The sequence below is a fragment of the Plectropomus leopardus genome, chromosome 9 (genome assembly GCF_008729295.1).
Source record: "Plectropomus leopardus isolate mb chromosome 9, YSFRI_Pleo_2.0, whole genome shotgun sequence".
Lineage (NCBI taxonomy): Eukaryota > Metazoa > Chordata > Actinopteri > Perciformes > Serranidae > Plectropomus > Plectropomus leopardus.
The window spans coordinates 34,938,207-34,961,077 of NC_056471.1; the positions used below are offsets into that span (position 1 = coordinate 34,938,207).

Consider the following 22,871-nt stretch of genomic DNA (forward strand, 5'->3'; position numbering starts at 1 on the left):
GCAACAAGAGCATTTTGGGGGCCTGAAAACACAAACTTTTAAAACTGTGTTTTGGATTGTAATCTTTTGAAAACGCCAAGGCCCTGCAGCAGCAGCACGTGCCATGTTGAGTCAGTTTTATGCTGGCGAGCTGACGGTGTTGAGCACGAATGTATTCAGCTGCTAGTTAGGAACCTACACCTGTTTAGAGACTCGAGTGAGACCTAATACAACCTCCGAAACCTTGACTCTGCTGGCTGGAGTATTTATATAAAGATTTATTAACACTGTGAATATTTGGTTCATACTGATAATCTAAAACTGCCACCACTCCAAAATATTGTTCATATTTGAAGTCACTGCCAGAGTTGGATCATGAAACCTCAGAGGTCATCAAATCTTCATCCTCTGGGATCATCAGTATCTGCAACACATTTCACAACAATCCATCAAATATTTGTTGTGTTTTTTCACCTTTTCGCGTCACACCGAACAACAAACCAGCATCCTGAAACACAAAGTACATCTGTTCTTTGTTCAGGTCAAGTTAAAGTTTTAGAAAAGCTTTTGTAAAAAAAAAAACTCTTGATGGGAACACAGAGTGCAGCTCAGTGACAGAGCGGGATCACACTGAACCTCTGATGGCACTGAGTTCACGTCAGACAGGAGTGTGTGAGTGTGTGTGTGAGTGTGAGTGTGTGTGTGCGTGTGTGTGTGTGTGTGTGTGTGTGCGTGTGTGTGTGCGTGTGTGTGTGTGAGTGTGTGTGTGTGTGTGTGTGTGTGTGCGTGTGTGTGTGCGTGTGTGTGTGTGTGTGAGTGTGTGTGTGCATGTGTGTGTGTGCGTGTGTGCGTGCGTGCTGTACAGGCATTACTGAGGTGAGGATTTGTACTGAGGTGGAGTGTGAGCATGAATACAGATTCAGGTTTACAGCCGTGTTTGTTCGCAGCTCAGTAAAAACAACCTCGCTGCTGTTATTTCACAGGAAACTACAGAAACAGAGAAATAATGTGACGGCGGGAAGATTATCGGAGTGTGAGGTCGTGACGCTGTGCGGGGGGGTCCGAGCTGTTCAGTCCCGTACAACATAATGTATCATTTGAAGTCTGCAGCACATGCACATCATAAAGACAGGAGAGGTACGGCAGCTGGGAGGCGACAATCAGAGGAGGAACTTCTGTAAAACAGCTGTTTCTTTGGGTATTGACATGCAACATGTGAGTCAAACAAAAGATCTACTCACTGTATGAAAAGCTGCCAGTAAATTTTAAATTTACAACATTTGGATCTAAGACAGATCATCATTACGCATTTTCAAATCCATTTTTCTTCCGGTTTCTTCTTTTGTTTGACTCTTGCTATGATTTTTTGATCCAGCACCTGTAAAGGTCCTTTGGATGTGCGTCTCCTGCACCGTGCTTGTTACTAACAGATAGCAGATGCTTTATCGTGGCGGTGCGAGATGAAAACATTAACGGCGTCCTCCTCAGCTCAGCTGTAACATTAGCTAGCTCAGTGGTGCTAGGCGAGTTAGCGCGACATGCACGCTTCCTCCTGCGCAGTGATACAGTCAGTAGCAAGAAAATAGTTCCTACTCGAATCTGCTCGCAACAGGCTCTGTGAATCATCGTGAGGAACCGGGTCATAACTTCTGGAAAGAAATGCTGATGTTGAGTTTTTCTTATGATACTTTAAAGAGAATTTCACGCTGTAAGGATCATCTTTTCATGAAAATTTCTGTGTCTGTCGATGCAAATACTTTAGAAATCGGTGCTACAAGAGCAGAGAAACCAGAGAAAAAGGTGTTGTAGGAAACATTATGTCATGCAGAGAGTTTCAAATTGTCCAGAAGCGTCGTCCTTGTTTGGTGACGGGCTGGACGATGGCGTCACCTCTGAGTGCGTTGAGTTTGTTTGGCTGTGTTGACTCTCGGGGGCGCCGTGGCGGCTTTAAACTGTTCCTTTAATCTCAGAGAGTCACATGGCTGCAGCATCAGACGGTGATTTCGGGTTTCTCATCAGTATTTCAGGGAAGTTTGAAAAGTTCTGGGGTAACCCCTGGAGGAGGACGAGCTATCTCTGCTGCTCTCTGTGCAGCAGCGTGGGCGCGGCGTGGCGGCGGCGCTGTCAGAGGGCCGTGACGCCGAATTCAAGGTTGCCTCTATTAGTCAAGGCTATTTAAAATGGAGTAGCCCTCCTGAGTTTCTCCCCCTGTAGTCCTTATCTGCACTCCTGAGTTCCAGTTAACCCCGGGGACCCTCGCTCGCCCCGGCGGCCTCTCTCTCTGCATAATACACTCCGCTACCTTGGTCACCATTTTCCGGTCAAACTAATTAGATTTCAGAGTCCCCGCTTGGGAAGATGTCAGTGGTATGAAATGGAAATAATTTCCAGATGAGTGTCTGACATTTTACGCTGTCGACTGGAGTAAAGAGCCGGTTGGATTGGCTCTCTCTTTCCCTTTTTCCCCTCCTCCTCCTCCTCCTCCTCCTCTTCCTCTTCTTTTCCGCTCCATCACTTTAGTCGCAGAGATATGCTAAACCCTCGTGCTTCCTCTCTGCTCCGTCCGTGCTGATAAATGGAAGCAAATGTACACAAAAGAGAGCTCCTTTTTTTCTGCTTCTGCTTGAAGTGTTAATGTGTTTAATTACTTTAAAGCTCTGTGTGTGTGTGTGTGTGTGTGTGTGTGTTGCTGTTAAAGCTGCAGCAGGAAAACCTTCAATTAATGCCTTTTCTCTGCCGATGACAATGGCTCCAATTTATCTTATAGGAACAATAGAGGAGTGAGAGGAGGTGCAGCCGCTCGGAGCGCTCAAAGCGAGCGACGTGCTGCTGCTTCCCCCGCTGCAATCAGCGCTGACGCCGACAGCCCACACACACCAGAGGATACCTTCGTTTTAGAAACATGTCCCTGACTCAGACCGGTTCTCTGCAGGAACCACGGAGCTCTCAGCAGAACACGCCGCACTCACGGTTCTCCTCGTTTGAAACGTCACTTTGGGCCTCGATCACAAACAGAACGTACGCACAAATCCGCTGAAATCGTGCGTAGGGACTTTTCGGTAGATTTGTTAGTATTTCTTTCGTGAATTTTTTCGTACTCAGAACAAACATTGCCTGCCTCAGAACAGGCGTACGCACGACGAAGAAAAAGTAAACACAAATCTAAACTGAACTAAATTCAGAACTTCAACTAAACTAAATGCAGAACAAATGAACTGCACAAAAAAAGGTTTTAACCCTTTGAGACCTGAGCCAGTTGGTTTGATTTCTTTCACAAACATGGTGAGAAGGCAATGAGCTTCTTAACAAGACAGCCCAAAAATGAGCAAGAAAATGGCATAAAATAAGGAGAAAATAAAAAGTAACGATTTTAATCACAGATGACTGATCCTCCTCAGTGAATGTGTTCTTCTCTCTTCAGTGTCGTGCGTCCTGATTATGAGCGTTGAGCTTTGAGGAAAACAGAAAGCATTCCCGCTCGTCTTCGCAACAGTTACGTCAGCAGTTACACAACATGGAGACGCTGGGCGCAGAACTGAAAAACTGAAAACTTTTAGCTTTTAGCTTCAATAATCAGAGAAAGAAAGCACAGCTGCTATTGGTGTATCGACAGAAACTGATCCGTAAATCAGTATTTTTCACATCACTAAGAGTTTAATAATGATATTAATAATAATAATAATAATTATTATAATCTTTATTTGTATAGCTCATTCCATACATCACTGCAGCTCAAACTGCTTTACAGTGAGTGTGCTGAAAATTAAAACCTAAAAAATACATATAAATATTTATAAAATAAAAAATAAAGTCATTATACAGCACATGGATACCGTAACTCTTGAATAAGTTGCAGACGGACCAGAGGCGCAAAACAAAGAAGACAAATATCAACAAGAAATATTAAACAACAAAAGTAAAAAAGGCAAAAGAGCATAAAAAGCATAAAACAAGTTTATAAGAAATTACAACGATAAAATGCGATAAAAATAACTAGGAGGTGGAATTAATTAAGACCCCCCCCCCCTCAAAAAAAAAAAACGCACACAAAAAAAAACAAGATGCTAAAAGAAAACAGACGTTTGAATACTCTTTGATGATGATGATGATGAAGATGATGGTGATGATGATGATGAAGATGTGTGTGCGTCAGTCACTAATGAGAGTCAGCAGCAGTAAAATCTGCTTCATCAGCATCTGATCGTCCTCCGTCTCTCTCCTTTGATGATGATCAGGCGGCGAGGAGTGGCGGCGGCGGGAACCCGCTCGTGTCCACCACCAAAGGGAAGACCTTATTAACCAAAACTGTTATTGATCTCACATCGAAGCCACAAACTCTTGACCCGCCCAAACTCTTCCTCGCGCCATGCTCGCCAATTAGCTCCATCTCAAAACAGAGCCAATTAGCTCTTGTGCCTAATTAGCAGGAACACGACCCCATCAGGCCCACGCTAAACTCTGCGATTAGAGCTACAGATCGCTGCGCCGCCGGCTGAACGGCGCCGCTCTCTGATTCTACGTTTTTTTTATTTAACCGGTTAAATATTCAGTAATTTGTGAACGCCCAGCACACACACACTCGGACAGCGTGTGTGTGTTCGTGCATGCAGGTGAAATACACACAAACTGACAGTAAATCTGATCTGATGTTTGATATCCTGCAGTGTCGACACTTGATTTACTGACGGCGTGCACACGTGTGTCACATTTACAGGGAATATTTCCTTTTCTTTTTTTTCTGGCATCTTTTTAATGTGCAACATCCATTTTAACAAAAACAGTCTCGGTTTATGAATTAACCCTTTGATTCCTGAGCAGATTGGCTTGATTTCTTTCAAAAACATGGGGAGAGGAAGAGGGCGATGAGCAACTTAACAAAAAAAGACCCAAAACAAAAGCAGGACTTTGTGGAAAAGTCACGGGTAAATTAACTGAAAAAAGGAGAAAAACAAACAGAATTTGATCTGAAAATCAGCTAGAGGGGAACTTTAATTATGTTATTATCAAAAATGTCCAGAAAACTATATTAATAATTATCTTCATTATATATTTAAAGTTATGTTACAGAAAAAAAGAAAAAAAAGTATAGTCATGTAATAATGTTCATAAATGCTCGTAGTTACACATTAACCCTTTAAAGCCTTAACAAATTCTTTGAAAAACATGGAAAGAGGGCGAAGATGAGCAAGTTAACTGAAAATGGATTAAAAATTTGTAAGAAATTATTAAAAAGGAAATTACCTGAAAATAAGCAACAGCAACAAAAAGAGAAGAAGTGAAAAAAACAAATAAGACGTATGAGACCACTAAAAATATCCACGATTTTTTCTGACATAATTGTTAATGTTGGTTTTTTGGGCCATTTTTTTTCCTTTTTATGATTCTAATAATTTCCTCAAGCTAACTGTCAGCTCATATGCTTGTCATCTTTTACTTTTTTTGTGCTGTTTAAATTTCAGTCATATTTTTGAGAGAAGTCAAACCAGTTTTCTCGGGTTTCAGAGGTTTAAATTCTTGTAAAAGGCGTCTCAGCGTTTGATCCGGGCCTTACAGGGTTAATGCAAATAAAACTAAACCTGTAAAAGCTGTAAAAACACGATGGCATCATATTTGTGTATTCTCAGGGCGCGTTTTTGACACATTTGTGACATGACTTGTATTGTGTGAGTGGAGACGAGTCGTGAAGCGACAGGTTGCTCTGAAGCAACAGTTTGATCCCGTCGTGCTACTACAGGCGTGATTGAACAGAAGGTGGGCTTCCTGTTTATCTCCTCCGCCGCTCGTAAACATCACCTGTTCAAAGATGGCTCCCCTGAGGAAGACGCTCCTCTCTGACGAGTGTCAGAGAGCTCGTACGAGTGACAAACACAAACAGACAGAGTGGAGAGTCTTCCAGGAGGAACATCTGTAACCGAGCTCAGGAGGACTGATGCTCCCAAAAAACACAAAGCCAGACGCTTGACGTGACACATTTTCATGTTTGGATGGATTTTAAAGCCCTTTCAAAATAAATGTCTTTCAGAATCTGCCAGTTTTCTCTGATTGAGGTGTTTACCGGAGACGGTTTCAGAAAGACTCGGCGTCACTCGAGACGTGGTCCGATAAACACTCATCAAACGCAAATTCAGTCTTAAAATTCACTTTTCTTCTCCGTGAACAGGAAGTAAAGCAGGTCTGAATGTACTCGTCATCTTGATTCATAGTGTGATTTAGCGGTGCGTAATCCCACACAAATATTTTAAATTAACCCTGAAAAACTGAGCAAATTGCCTTCATTTCTTTCAAAAACATGGGAATAATGAGCAATCACAGAAGAAATGACCCAAAAATGAGCAAGAAATTAGTGTAAAGTACAAGAAAATTACCTGAATATTAGTTAAAAAAAAAAAGAAAAAAAGAAAAAGAAAGTTTAAAAAAAATACAAGAAAATGACCTGGAGTGCTTAAAGTGCTTAAAAAAAATGATAATTTTGTAACATAATTTTAGGTATGTAATTATGATCATTATGATTTTTTTTCTAAATTTCTGTCTGTGGGACATTTCTGACCAAGTTACTTATTGAATTTTATCCAATCTTTTTTAAAATATTTTTTAAGGTTTTATACTTGTGAAAGGCATCTGAAAGCAGTTCAAGAAAAGTGACATCGCTCCAGATTTGAAAGGGTTAAATCAGCACAAACCAGCTGACACACGTTGAGCCTGGAGCTCATTGGGCCCCGGGGACCGCAGGGGCCTTGGGGCAGTTTAGGGCAGAATGTTTTGGCCGTGTTGCTGATACGGACTCGTCTGGAAAACACGAACACAGTCAGCAGAGTTTATTTAAATCTGAGGACAGACGGACCGACGTCCGTCGTCTCAGACCGACGTCTTCACGTGAGCCTACACTTCAGATGGAGCTCTTATTCTGATAATTAACGCAACAAAAAACTGTCTGAAAGGAAAAATGCATCTTGTACAGCTGTTGATCTTCTGCTCTCAGTACGCATGTTGGTGTGCAGCTGCGGCCACTTTTACACGAAACATCAAAAGTATCGGGACAAAATGCAAAAGAAACACATTATATTAAAAGATATTTAAATGCAATTAAAAAGAGAAATAGACAAAAGAAAGTCTATGACATCTACCCACCCTATAAGCGCACTGACACTCCTTATATTATGTTGCTACCGGCAGCGTTATTACCTGACTTTCCTGCAGCGTTTCATACAAACGTGAGCGGTTTCGTTCAGCCGCGTTCTCAAGTGACGGCGTCCGTTCATGTTGCATGTTTATGCGCCCGATGCTCTGCGGCCGTCACCACCCGTTCTGTCTGGCTGCGTTCTCATCTGACGTCTTCCAGTCACAGATGGTGGCTTTTGGCGTCACACTCGTATGCTGAGAGCACTGACAGAGCGGCGCTATTTGACGATTTCGGAGTGAGGACCGGGTGGAAATAACACCTCATGTGAGCGTAAAAACTGTTTTCAATAAACAGGAGTCTTTTCAAAATTGACGTGTTTCCTTTAAGCGTATTTTATATTAAAAATTTCAGTTGGCACAGTTTGAGGGTTAATGGAAGCCCGCCCACTGAGCGAACAGAACGAGCCTGCGGCGGCTGCCGCGGTCAGTTTGTTCTCGGAGGGAAAACCAACAGTTTAACTGCAGCCACAGAGACCGTGTGAGTCAATACATCCTCGGTCACAGCTCTGATGTCAGTGAAGTGATCCGACAACACGACGCTGAACTGAACCGGCTGCCGGTGGCCGAGGGAGCAGCGTTTACAGACACGAGGTCAGGGGTCAGAGGTGGTTTGCTGCAGGCTGGCGTCCGGCTGAACTCTCTGCTGCTGTTGAAGTGCAGTTTGGAGTTTGTTCAGCCGTGCAGCTCCGAGGGCGTCGGTGCTTTATAAGCCTCCTGCTGACACCACGTTCACAGCCAAAGCACTTATTAAACAGCCGCTCTGAACTCAGCAGCCACTCGCACATGACTTAACATTTTTGCAAGCACCTTGCTTTTGCATGGGAAGTGCTTAAAAACTAAAATCCACGGCAGCGGCGGGCGTGAGAATGTGGGGAGGAGAGCGCGGCCGCGACTCAGCACTCCCCGGGATTAGACTGTACACATCAACCCGCAAACAGACAGAAAAGCCGACTGTAGCTCCTTTTGCAAAAAAGGGAGGCAATGAATTTAAATTATGCATGAAGCACAGGGCATTTTGGGAAATAAGCGCCATTCCCCGGGAGGCACGACACCCCCTCCGCCCCCCCGCCAGCCTCCAGCCTCCAGTATCAAAGAATGATCTAATGTCACGCACAGAAGAAAGGTTACTTTCTGCATACGCATTGATATTTCTGCTTCCATCTCTGACCTTTTTCCATTCTAAGCTGTGATTCTTTAAATGCGAACTCAGCCTGCGTCCGCCTGTCTGTCACTGTCCGTCCGTCCGTCCGTCTCAGAGATTAAAGCTGGAATCATACATGAGAGAGAAATCACGACCTAAATATCAATCTGTGAAGCGTCCTCTGTGTTTGCCGTCTTTCATCCTGCCATGTCTTATAGGTAAAGAGGAAAGCAGCTACAGTGTTGTTATTTTTGCCTTAATTGGCTGTTTGTGCAACATAATTAACGTCTTAACGAATTTGAGCGTGTTTTCTTTCCTCCTTTAAATCAGCTGATCCGGTTTCACGCTCAGCGCCCGCCGTTTGATATGTGGCTTCCGTCTTTCAGCTACAAATTAAGCAACGTTCCTGGCACTTTGTGAACTATTAGTGACTTTAAAAATACACACTGAGCTTTAATTAATTTCCTTCAAATAGAGAGCTGTGCGTGTGGATAAAGGGATAAAGACAGTTTTAATCAGCAGCCAGTGCGTACCTGCGCAGCTGAACTGTGACACTGCACGCTCACGTTTGGTGTGTTTCAGGGCGAAAAAGCAACATTTACACAGAAAAATACAAATGTTTGTGAGTGGGAACCTTCATCTGCCTTTTGTCAAATACAGGTGGATTTACAGTTAACTTTATTATCTCAGGAAAAACTGCAGTGAAGCCAGGACAAAAACAACAACACAGGCATCATGAGCATCAATGAAATAGAGACAAATAGGAGCCTTATTAGAATTACTGAAACGTAAACTGACACGAAACTGAGGTTCATCATGACTGGTAAAATATAACAACAATTTTCAGAGTTATTATTATCATTAGTAATAATAATAATGATAATATACTACTTTTTATTTATTTTATTATTGCAGCTTTTAAAACATACATTAAGTTACATTTAGATACGATACACACATTAAAAATTCAAGTACATGTATACAAACTGTATACAAACACATACGTACATCATAATATTAATAATAATAATGACAGGCCCAAGAATTGACCCCTGTGGGACACCACACGAGAGGAGAGGACAAAGACACTTAATTGTTTGTGTGATCCTTGTAGTTTCTGTCAGACAAGTATGAGGATTCTTCATTTTGGGAAATGTTTCTCTCTGTCGTTCCACTAAAACTCAAACACAATATTATTTTCTGCATTATTTTTGTACAATTCAAGTTGACATAAGAAGATAAGAGGGAAAAAAAAACCAAAATATACAAATGAAATTGATTTTGCTGATTTTTACAAAAATGCAATTTTCCAGCTTTTTATCTGAAATGCGTTTTTTTTTTTTTTTAATGAAAATGCACAAATTAAATTCATCTGTACTCAGCACATCTCAGCCTTTCAGACCCTCAGATAATGAAAAACAAACAGAAAGAAGTTATCTGCTGTCGGTATCTTAACGGCCATAAGAAGCTGGAAATTATTGGTTTATCGTATCAGCTGTAATAATCGTTATTGTGCATCACTGGTTATGATATCTTCATATCTCACTTAGGAGTCAAAGGGAACCTTTAAGCTTGACAGAATTAGTGATTTTAATGTATATCGTGATATATGTCGATATGAAAAAAATATCGTGATGACTTTTTTCCATTAATTAATTAATTAATGAATATTTGATATTTATGATTAGGACTGATGTTAAAAAATGAACTCAATGAAAGAAGAAAATCATATTAATGTACAATATTTTTTAAAGCTTGATTTCATAAAGCGCATTTTGTGTGCAGAGCGATATGAGTGTGTGTGATATTGAGGCGGGACTTAAAGGGTTAATGTGACACCAGCGCAGACGTTGTGACTCCCTGAGAGGTTCTGCATCATCTCCATCTCTCACCCGTGCATCGTCTGCTCCTGTTTCCGTGTTTCTCATCCTTTCTTTGTCTTTCTCGTTGCAGACCTCAGGCCTCTTCCCGACGTGGCGATGACCGGTAACTGCACCCGCGAGTGCACCGAGTTTGGCCACTCCGACTCCTGCTGGATGCCCGGCGAGCCTTCCCCCACCCGCAAGGTGTCCAAGAACGCCCCCAAGCTCTCCACCTTCGTGCCTTACCAGGAGATGGACGGGCAGGAGCAGCTGATGGCCAACGGCAGCCCCAAGCCCCTGACGGAGGAGCGCGGGACGGGCGGCGGCGGCGGCGGCGGCAGTGGCTCCAAAGTGGCCAACATGCGGTTCATGACGCCCTACAGCAGTGCCTACCCCGGGGGCGGAGACTCGTCCGGTAAAGACTGTGGGCTGGAGGAGATCCCGCTGAGCCAGGCGGTGGAGTATCACTCGGCCACCACTCCGACCGGCCAGACCTCCAAGAGGGAGATCTACCTGTGAGGGCGCCGCTCTCCAAACCCCCGTCATCGCCCCTCCCCCCGTCATCTCCCGTCGCTGCTCGCCGCCACCTGCCCCGCCCCCTCACTGCCGCCCCCTGTGCCTATTACTCGCTGTGCTGCAGCACCGACGCCCCTTCTTCCTTTTTATAACTGCATCTACAAGGCTTTAGACCCCGCCCACCTCGTCCACTGCCACCCGCCCCTCCCCCTCCTCTAGAAACCAATCAAATGTAAAATAGAATTAATTAAAACCAACTGAAGAAAACACGCGGCGGCTGCTGCTGCGGACGGAATGTAAACTACACCACATCGTTGTGATAATTTAATGGGAAACTATTTAGCTCCTCACGTCTTTGAGTTGGATTTTTGTGCGTTGCTTTCGGCTTTGTGGCTGTGTTGGAACAGAAAAAGAAAAAACACCTTCGGGGGGAGAAAGAAAAGAACTCTTTGTAAATCCTTCTTCAGTATACTGTGTAATGCTATCTATCCTGAGTATTTTTTGGATTTCTTTGATTTTATTTTCCTTTTCTTTTTTCTCCGTCGACTCCGGGGAAAAACGTTTTTGAGCCGAGTTGCATCAAATCAACCGGGCTCGTTTTTATCAGGAACAGCTCGTGAGACGTTCGCTGCTTTCCAGCCTCCGGAGTTGTTGTTGAGAACTTTTTCAGGTCTGTTGATTTTGTTGCCGTGCAGAGGTCTTTTTTCAGTGTACAGAGCTGTAAATAGGACACGCAGTGACGGAGGAAGCTGCAGCGGCTGTGAGTGTGGACCCGTGGCTGTCGTGCTGTCTGCAGATCTTCACGTAACGTCACATCGATGGACTGAAAACTTCCGCATGTACAGAGAAACGGCGCCGCGGCGTTCGACGTCACACTGCAGGAACCTGGACTCTTGAGCATCACCGACGGTGCCGAGTTACAAACACAAGACTTTTTGTTATTTTTTTCTCTCCTCTACAACTTTACAGCTCACATCGATTTGGGTTCACGGGGGAGACGAAATCATTGGAAAACATTTTGTTCAGAACCGAAAGAGTTCTGAGAGCTTCAGTCAGTGGATGAAGCCGAGTGCGATTATATTATTAATGCTCTTGTCAGTAGTATTCCATCAAATCTATACTTCACATCAGTGTGTGACACGTAAATTTACTCCAAAAGAAGTCACATGAATTTTTTTATATATTTTGATTTTCAATTTTTGGATATTCTAATAACTTTTCCACCCTACAAATGTCTTCACATGTCAAACCTTCGTCCCGTTAGCTTCGTCTTCGGGCTGCAGTGTTCATCGTAGAGCTGAAACTATCCGTCTGCCAACAAAACAATAAGGAACCAACAAGATTAACAATCTGTAGTTTAAGTTTTTAAATCAAGCAAAATTGTCACCATCATGAGAATTTGCTGTTTTTTATTATTATTATTTTAAACTGATCATCTAATCGCTTTTTTAAAAACTAAACCGATTAACTTACGAATCAGCCTACAGTGCAAAACCTAATATTTGAGCTTTGCAGAAAATTAAAAATGTAACGTTTATCCCGATTGTGTCGCTGCGGAAAAATCACAAAGGTTCATCCTCTAAAGAGCAGAAATGTTGCCAGAAAAAAGAAAATTTGCCAGAAGAGAGTTTACATGTATCATCATTTCATCCACATCCGTCCATTCATGCTGCAGTTAAAATCATAACTGGCGTTTGGAGAATGTGTGCTGATGGCGATGCTGGAGCAAAAGGTCAAGAGGTCACTGAAGTCAAACGGGCTCATCGTCAGGGGAGCAGGAATAATATCAGTACATTTCACAGCAAACTGATGCTCAGATTTTGAAGCAGAAGAATCAAAATTGGTTTAAAACGCGGAGCTACAACACAGATCTGTCTTTTTTTTACCTTATCCTCTGGGGAACGTGAATATTTAAGGTTACTTTTATCCAAATCTGCACTTTTATTTTGGAGATTCCGGTCTTTGGGATCAAGTCATAACTGAAATTTGGAAAATGTGTGCTGATGGCACTGCTGGTGGAATAAGCTGAGAAATTTGTTCTGATGTTCTGAGGCACTAAAAGAAAGATTGGGGGACAGGGGGGAGTATCCTCTGAGGAACACGAATATCTGCTCCTTTACTTTGAAGATTTTGTTCCTTGGTGGCGACCAAATTACATGACAAGTTTTGGAAATGCGTCCTGATGGTGGTGCTGGAGGCAAAGGTCGAGAGGTCACTGAAACCAAACCAGTTCATCCTCTTGGGAGCAAGAATGTTGTCAGTAAATTTCACAGCAAGCGGATGTTTAGATTTTAAAATTTGCGATGAAGCAGAAGCAGCAAAATTTACCAAATGTTGGCGCCAGAAGAAAGATCTGTATTTTATTTATTTTTAAATGTTATCCTCTGAGGAACGCGAATATTCAGGGCTAATTATATCACACAGTGTGGCCTCTAGTTTAAACATGCTATAGCAGAAACACGAGTATGAACCTGAAAATGAGCAGATTAGGTCTTTTTTTTGTCTTTGATGTTGTCCCTCCTGTGTCTGTGGTGTAAATATGCGCCTCCTCCGTCTGTCACCGCTGCGGCGGCTGACGGCTGTCTGTGGTTCCCGCTGTGTTTCTGAGCGCCCGGTCGGTGTCGCCTCTCCTTACTTCCCACCTCTTTACCTCCTCAGTGTGAGGCTGAACCGTTTGGCATTTAGCACAAGTATTTATTAAAGCTGTAAGCCGCGTGCGGCGGCGGGGGCGGTGGGCGCCGCTTCCTGCTGAGCTGCAGTCTCACAGAAATGCAGGATTAATGACACCTGTACACGCTTCAGTCCACTAACACTCCCCCTTCACGCGGCGGAGAAACCCTAATTACAACCCGAGGCCCTGCACATTAGCGGCGATAATTTGCGCCAGTAAAAAGCGAGCCGGTTTGGAAGCTGATTCATTGCGGCGTGTTAATGGCTGCTGAGGGCAGTGAGAGATCTCACCTGTAGCGATGCACACCAGCTGAGAGCGGAAAAATGAGAGCAGAGGCACAGCGAGAGAGCGCCGCAGAGCAGGTCGTTTAGTCTCCGACCGAGTCCACGAGTCTCAAAACAAAGAAGGAGTCAGACAGTGAAGAGATCGTTCTCCAGTCAGGAGGCCACAGGAAGGATGCTCCGCCCTCTCACCCTCACGCTCGCAACTGAGCCCAAACTTTAGAAATCTTAAGTGCCGTTAACCTGCAGAGTCTGGATCACTAAAACATCGTCCCATTCACTAAACAGGAATACAACTCTGTGTGCAGACAGCTGCGGACCTCGTTTCACCTGTTTACAGGTCAGAACACAGAATAATGCACGTCTTTCCCAAGTTTGTACTAAAGCTGGTAGAAATCTTAACCCTTTGAGCTCTGAGCAAATTGGTTTGAGTTCTTTCAGTAACACGGGGAACACACAAGGGAAGCTGAACCAACCCAGCCCGAAAATTAGCAAGAAATGAGTTAAAAAAAGTAACAAGAAAATTACCTGAAAATTAGCAAGAAATGAGTTAAAAAAAGTAACAAGAAAATTACCTGAAAATTAGCAAGAAAAGAAAAGAAAAGCAATTAAAAATCAAAAACAAAAGCAACGTAGAGCGACACGTTGTTTGTTTTGTCAGCTGACAGTCACGTGGTCGCGGTTTTCCCGGCACTCGCCGTTAGTGTTGAACGGTGCGCTGAAGTGGAGCAGAGTCACCGTTCACATAAGCCGAGACTAAAAACTAAAAAAGACTAAAAAGACTAAAAAAGAGTCTGATGACCACCTTTCACCAAACCATCAAGATCTCCGGAGCAAAACTCTCATGATTTTATTTCATCATTTGGAATCCGAACAGTCTGAACAGTGTCGCGTCAGACGGACAGATGCTGCTGTAAATATTAATGACTGCAGATCAGATCAAAGTCTCGTTTAATCTGCAGTTATTCTTCAGTATTAGATTTATGTTAAACGTCTTAAATCTATCGCTCATGCACACTCTTCCTCGAGAAGTTCTGCCTCCGTGTGTCTCGTTTCATCGAACTTCTTTATTTCTAGAAACTTCCTGAACGGCAGAGCGCCTCTGCGGAGCACGTGGGATTTTGTCGGCAGAGACGTCTCTGCAGCTGAATATCAGACTAAATGACTCGTCATTTGTTTTCTGCAGCGTGTGTGATGTGAACATCCACCCTCCAGATTCACAGAGGGAACATCAAAGCGCCGCCGCCGGGCTGCGGCGCCTTCAAAGTCTAAACCGGCAGCAAATCGGGGCCACAGCGGGGTCGCCGAGGGGTCGCGCTATCTCGTTTTATTAGGCAAACAATCGCCTTTGCCGAGCGGATCGGACGCCGTCGCTCCGCCGCTCTCTTTGTTTTGCTGATGTGCTGCTTCAGCTCGGCTGCTTAATTGGCTTTTATTGTACACACATTTGTTTTTGATGTGTGTGTGTGTTTGTTTGTTTGTTTGGGTGGGGTTGTATGTTAACGTGATTCAAAACACGGCGATTGTTGCGGTCTCTGAAGGTGATATGATTTATAGTCCACGTGTCTGCCTGTTCAGACACACACACTCACACAGTCCCAGTGTTCCCCCGCACATAAATCAACCATCATTCAACAGACGTTCAACCCTCCCAGTGACAGAGATTTAGAGTTCGCGGGCACCGCCGCGGTCCCTCGCGCTCCCTCGCGCTCCCCGTCTTCCTCTGGTGATTTAACGCCAGCGCTCAGAGCTCTGATTGATTATTTACAGGCCCAACATGTAGGTCCACATCTGCCCTCCTTCTTCCTTTTCCCATCACCGCGCTCCGCAGTTTCAGCATAAACAAGTCTTTTTTTTTTTTTTTTCCTCCGCCATGATGCCTGCTGCCGCCGCCGCTTGCCCACCCGCAGCTCACCGGCCGGCCGCTGGACTCCCAGGTGGCAGCTGTGTTTTGCTGTGTAAGCTAAAGATAGAGGAGAGAGGCGGAGGGATGCAGCGTCAATTTAACCTCCAGGCTTTGGCACCAATTAACCCACGAAGAAGAAAAGTGACCTCTGTTGACCTTTAGTGACCTCTGGTGTTACTGTTGGCTTTAAAAAGTGAGACAGTGTGTGTGTGTGTGTGTGTGTGTGTGTGTGTGTGTGTGTGTGTGTTGCTCATCACAGGTACTTTATGAAATGCTTTTAAACGTTTTTACAATTAAAGATTTTTTGGTTTTTAGGCCCTAAAATAACTACAAAAAATAGCAACTGAAATAAACAACATAGCCAAAAGTATGTGGACAGCCGGCCAAATGTGATGGCTGATGACTGTGCTGTTCTGAGATTTGAGCTGAGTCGAGTTTTGTTCAGGGGCAACGTCAGGATTAAACAGGAAAGAGACAAAAACTGGCACCAAAGTTGGGTAACACTGCTGTCTATAAAATGTGTTTAACAAAAAGCGGTGTGAGATTCCTCATGTGTGCACACACACTCTGCTGTTACAGCTGATCCTAAATGTTAATGTTGCTGCAGCTTTCACCGAAATTTTGGGCTCAAATCAGGACAAAGACACCAATATGTACAGCACATTACATGTATGTGTACTTGACCGCATACTTTTGGCCATGTTGTGCATTTATACAGTTCATATTTTAAGTGCAACAATTTGTGTTTTACACAAAAAAGTACAGAGAATCACAGGAAAATGAAAATGTGGTGTAAGCGCCAGAGGTCGTCGACAGCAGAAGCTGATGTCTCTGCTTTCTGTGTTGTTTTCTGATCACACAGAGAGCTCCGAGAAACTCTTTTATGTTTCACTTTTTCATGCTTCTAAAAACTGTTTTGCCATAAATGGGAGATTATTATTATTTTTTTTTAGAAATTGACGTGTTTCCATTTTCCATTTTCCAAGTTTTATATTGGCAATTTCAGTTTGCACAATTTGAGGGTTAGGTGTCCTTTGAAAAAAAAAGAAAGTGAATATTTGTTATATTTTCCTTTAAGTCCTTGGCCTCGAGGCATATTTACAGCTACGGCATTGCATTTTTTATTTTGTGAAAATGTGTGTGTATATATATATATACATATATATACACATATGTGTGTGTGTGTCTTTGTAGAAATGGTCCTGAGTTTTTGGGTCTTGAGGTTTCCTGTCAGACTACAAACACTTCCTGCTCCCTGGAGGAACACCTGAACCCCCAAAACACCTCCACAACCCCCCACCTCCACCTCCACCTCCACCTCCACTTACCCATCAACCCTCAGGAGAGCTGCTGTCACACACATTGACAGCCTCTGTGTGTGTGTGTGTGTGTGTGAGTGACACTCAGTGTCTGTCTGTGTGTGTGTGTGTGTGTGTGTGTGTGCGTGCGTGCATCATCTTCACTTTTCAAATCCACGTCAGTGACAGAAAAAAAAACAAACATACTGTATGTTTGTGCTTCTGAGAAGGTAAAGTATTGAACCGTTTTCTCTCCGTCAGTCGTCCGGTAGATTTCTCTGTGAAGCTCGTCACGTTTCAGATTTAATATCGTTCAGATATATTTGAAGAAAACAGATATTGTTCAGATATTCAGCGTTCGTCAGGATTTAAAGGAAAGTTCAGCTCTGATCTTTTTGCACATTGATAATAACAAAAAATATAAAAAATAAATATCTGTGTGTATTACTAAACAATGAACTATTAAAATACAGTCCTTAAATTAAAATTATTTTCTCAATTTAAAACATTTTGCACTAAAACATTGGTTTCCCTTTGATTTCTAACTGACATAAAGCGCACTCGTTTACGTCTAAAACACATTACAGACGTGAAATGTCTTTTAAATGTTGGTTTACTACTGACAGGCATCACCTCTGTGTGAAATCCACAGCTGTCCTTTCACAGAAAAGTTTTATTTCCTGACACACAGACTGCGTCTCCAAGCTTTTCTTGACTCTTAAAGCTGCACCGATCAATATTTTTCACAACGATGATTCAAACTGTTGACGATTTTCTCCTTCTCTGCAGCTTTTCAGCCTCTTTTAGCTCCTAGTTTTGGGCTTGCAGCACATTTCCTGTCTAGTTTCTTAGCTGATTTCAGAATAAAAGCCTCTATCGTCGGCATACTCAGCAGCAGACACTTTGAGATGAGCTGGTGAATTTAGCATTTAGCGGCTAAAGAGACAGATGTTCCCCTCAGGAGGTGAGGAGACCAAAAACAGAGCTAAAAGAGAGGATTGACACAAAAACTGGACGATGATGTTTTTGTTGTTCACGTGTTGGACGTCATAACTTTATGAGGTGATAAAATGTCAGATGTTGTGTTTATAGTTTGCTCTGCTTCCAGCCCCAAATACAAAGAAGTGCAGCTTTAAGAGAAACTTTTTTTTTTTTTTTTACCCTGATTTACTATGAAAACATTTCCCAGATAACATCTCAAGGAACAAACATATTTTCTATAACAACACTAAATTGTTTTGACAGTTTTATGACAGTTTTATTAGTGAAAGTTTGCATTTAATTAGTTTTGGGATGTTTGGATTAGTTGGCTTATTTGGAGTTAAACGTAAAAAAAAATAAAACGTCCCCACAGTAACAAAATATCTTTTAAAAAAAAGTATTTCATGATCCTAAATATGTTAAAAGATAAAAATTGAAGTTCATTTGATTGATTTGGAGCAAACTTTGAGCCGCAGCCTGTGTCGGGTCCGTGTTTCTCTTCCTTTGGCTCGAGTTTGGAGCCTCTGTTTCTGTTTCTGGTCGTAGCCGTGCGGCGAGTCGTGCGGTGGATTCTGCTCCTGAATGACGGTGAAACATGAATGTGTTTTTGTTTTAATTGAAGCTTCACTTTGTTCAGATACTCGACAGGAAATCTTCTTTTCTTCAGTGTTTTCCCCTCGACTCCCCTCAGTCCGTCGGAGTCTGTCAGTGACATTATGACTCAGTGAAATCATCGTTTCTCTTCCCTCTGTCCAAATATATTTAGTCTGGAACAAGTTTCTGCCTCTCGGGGAAATCACTGGTTTTATTATCTATGGTTTTATTTAAGTCACAGAAATAACAGTTTTTAAATATATTTCTTCATATTAAAACTTTTTTTGTTCTCATCTTTTTCCTTCTGCTGGAAACTCAAAAACCTACTTTATAGACACTTTGAATGGCTCGAAATAATTTAACAGCTTCAAACAGATGCAGGCACTTCAGTCACACTTTTCTTCATCAGACTGCTGCAGGAGTGCTCGTCACACTGGGAAAAAAAAGGAGTTTTATTTAGTATATGAGTGCAGAAAGCTCGCGATAGCAGCTCCACTCTTTCATGAAACACTTTTATTTGTTAAAGTTAAAGTGACGCTTTGACACGACAACATTTGGTAAAAGAATCAAGCTGCTGTCGTCAACTTTAAGTTAAAATTTGCAGCTGATTTTCTGAACTACAGGTCGTGTACACAGCAACCGTTCTGTGTGTCGTTACAAAGTTACACTGCCAGCTGCTGGCCTGGCTGCACACTACAGCGTTTACAGTTGTTTTTGTGGATCCGTGTACACGAGGATTGTTCTCACCGTGTTGTCGGTGAGCCAATTTTTTTGTTTTTTTGATGCAAAGGAAAGACTTTTCCGTTTTTAGTTGAGCTGTTCTCATCTAAACGTGGACCGGACACATGCAGCGTTTGTGTTTTTGCTTGTTTTCGATGTAGACACACTGAAGGAGTGCTTTAAATCGAGAGCGGCGCTGTTGCAGCTCACGAGCGTTCCCAAATGCCTGTTTTCAGGCCGCAACAGCTGCACTAACATGACATGTCATGTGACAACCAATCACAGTTGACAGATACATTTCCTTTGTTCTTTAAAAGTCAGTCTGTTTTACATACAGAGGAGAGTTTCGTCGTTTCAGTGCATTATTAACATTAATACAAATACAATAAATCCAGGAACAACATCTGTATAAAATGGCAAAAAAAAAAAGTGTATCATAATAAAACAGAACTGAATACAGTAACATTATAATTTAAATGCATCAGATAAAAACATCTGTTCAAAATCAGTTTTAATGTACAGCAATTCGATCCCAAAAGAGGCAAAGCATGTTCTGATTCCTGTTAAAGGGTTAAAGAGGTCGGCCAGCAAATGGTTATGTACGACCATAAAGTTTGTGGACGTACAAAAGTCCTCTTTTTTATCGTTAAAGATGTATACTTTCTGAGCTGAAACTGAGGTGACCCAGATGACATCACTGTGACATCATCGGGGTTATTTCCTCAGACTTGGCGCCGACAGAGTCAGCAGACGTTACACAACTCGTCTGACAGGCGGACTGATATTATTATTACACATAAAATCAAGGCGATCTTATCTTTAATAAAACCTAAAGCTGCACAAACCTCCACTGCCTTCACAACAGCCTCGAAATGTTTTCTTTATTTTTTAAAACGTTTTTTATTTTTTGATTTTCAGCTTCAAGTTTCTCTCTTTGTGATGCAGCTCGGTCTCATTTTGGGGCTTAAATGTTAACGCTGCCATCATGTTTCCAGCAGCTCCGACACCTGCGGCGTTTGAAATTTTGATTTCTGTGACTTTAATTGACTTGAATCGGTCTAAAAGTCTCCGGTTTGACGTCCAGTGAGCTGCAAGCGGCAGAAACGTGCTCCTCATGAGCTCATGTGATAAAGTTCGGAGTGGTTTGCTGTTTTTCGGTTGTGTATTATACTGAGGCCGGAGTCACCGAGGCTCCAGCTGAGCATGAAACAAGCCAACTTTATAAATATTAATACATTTTTGTTGTTGTCGCAGTTGTTTTATCAATGTTATGGAATCAACACTGCTATAGACATATTGTATGAATATAAATGGTCGTTGCTGTTTTTTACCAGACGCGGCGGTGTAAATGATGTTTTCTGAGCGGGCAGACTGGACTCTTTTTGCTGTTTTCTTTACTCCATCGTGAAAAATCAAACACTAACGTTTGTTTTTTCACTGTTAAAACCTAAGCAGGAAGTCCCACCTCTCTGGCTGAGGTTCAAAACTACAAAAGCCGAGAGCGGATGCGGACGCTAACGTCGATTTTAGGGTCGTTATTAGTGATCATATCTTATTTCAGTCAGAGATTATGGTTTGATTTCTCAGGATATGAGACAGTTAGCCTTAAAAAAATAATATGAGCAGCACATTAAATGAAACGTCACAAGAAGTCATGAAAAACAATATGTAAACTCGAGATCGTTTTACATCATTTTTTTAAATAACCAGGAAAGAAAGAGGAATTAAGGTAACTCGGTCTTAATCAGGAGATAAAGACATCTTTAATAATCTTTTGAAGAAAAACAAAAATGATAAAGAAACATGAGCTCCACAAAAAAAAAGGATTTTATGGAAGTTCAAAAGTAACAAAATCTACAGAAGTAAAAAAAACTTCCAAACCAGAGGGGAAAAAAAGCTCAATATCAGGTTATACCATGAAAAGTTTCTTGTTGTAACACGATGGTTTCCTCATTTTCCCGAAATATTTTCATGTTATAACAGGGAAATGTTATTGTTATAACAATATACCTATTTAAATATACCTACAGAGTATTACCGTCCTGTTAAAGAAAAAGAAATTATTAGATTTGAAGGATTAAGTCCTAATATTACGAGATTAAACTCAGAAATTTAAATGTTCTTTATTTACATGTTATATATTTTATCAACATCTTCAAAAAATAAAAAAAAAAATCTTGTTATGAGAAACTTTTCATGTTATAAGCTGATACTGATCTTTTTTTTGGCCTGACTGTTGTTCACTTCCATAAAAAGCTGATATTTAATCAAGAGCAAAAATCATCTAGAGAAAAAAAAGTAATTCATTTAAAGTCTTTAAATTGTTTTTGAGTTAATGACATAAAATAAAACAAGATGTCAGCTCAACAAATAAATGTTAGCCTGTAAAAGTATAATTTAAGAAGTCACAAAGAAAAAAGCTTGTTAGCAGAGGTGATTTAATTAATTTGATTTTTCTTAAAAATTTAGATGATTGGTTTGTGATTATAAAAAAAATGTTTATCACCCCGAGATCATTTAGCCTTGTTCTTAGACATAATAGACCTAAAAAATATAAAATACAAATGATCACGGCGGCTCAGAGCTTCCGTACATACAGGATAGAGAGGCAAATTTAATTTTTTTTAAATGTATTTTAAATAGAAGAAGAGACCAGACGGACAGAGCTGCCGATTCACCTTTGTCTTTACAGGAAGTCCACGTTTGTAGCCTAATTGTTGGTTGGTAATATTTATATAGGAACAATGCTAGTGATGCCTTGTTTTTTGTACAGTTTTATGTACATGCAAGTGTAGGTTTTTAAAAAATGCAGAAGAAAAAATATATATATATATATTCAAACACCGTGAAGGAAATCTGAGCTGTAGGATTCTCTTGTCTAAAGTACCGTAGGCTTTATTAATGTAGGAGTGATGACGAGTCAGGCTCAGAGCGGAGGACGACGCCGTCTCTCCTCCAATCATCCACCGGCTTTAACGCTTTCCTTTCCGTTCTCTCTCACGTCCGTCCCGAGACAAACTGTACATTTCTTTCTTTGGGTTTTCTGGTCTTTTTTGTTTTTTTCTTGGAGGAAGTTGGGTGACGTGTTTGTTTCATCTGTTCTCTTTTGATCAGCATCCGCATGTTTGAATTTAAAAAAAAAAAAAAAAATGTGGTCTTTTATTTTTGCTGAGCAAATCAAAGAAATGATATCTTGTAATTACTCCTTCCTTATAGCTTTACAATAAAATACATTCAGTCAAAGGAAGATGTCGGCTGTCGCTCCCTCTGTGTTGCAGGTGTGAGACGGGAACGTGATCAGGTGGACAGTTCGTTTTGTTAACGTCACCTCTGAAGATCTCACAGGCGTTTTATCGACGCAAACAACCACTAAAATCAGCTCGCTTGTTGGCCAACGTACCAGTTCCTAAACTGCTTCCTGTTTATCAGACTGAAGTTAGTTTGCAGAAAGAACAAACTGATGTATGAAAGCTGCAGTTTTATGTATTTCCACAGTTCAGAGCTGATCCTCCTCTCGTTTATGGAGCATCGTCAACAACACTGTCCTGCAAAAACGTCACTATAAAAGCCTCGTGTTGTCAACCCAAGAGATTGTGTCCACAGAAATGTTGTCAGAAGGCTCTTATTTTGAAGGAAGTGAACAGTTAAAACAACAAAATGTAGTGTGTGTGTGTGTGTGTGTGTGTGTGTGTGTGTGTGTGTGTGTTTGTGTGTGATGTCACAGCGTTGGGGCGGGGCTTCAG

General features: G+C 41.8%; 1 protein-coding gene across 1 annotated transcript in view; it reads left to right on the forward strand.

The window, feature by feature from the left end:
- Positions 1 to 10,973, forward strand: part of LOC121947793 — a 103,737-nt gene extending 92,764 nt beyond the window's left edge. The window contains exon 5 of the mRNA XM_042492909.1: positions 10,253 to 10,973. Coding sequence (XP_042348843.1) covers positions 10,253 to 10,680 — 428 coding nt within the window. The 3' untranslated portion in view covers positions 10,681 to 10,973. The remainder of the gene's footprint in view (positions 1 to 10,252) is intronic.
- Positions 10,974 to 22,871: the final 11,898 nt, after the last annotated feature.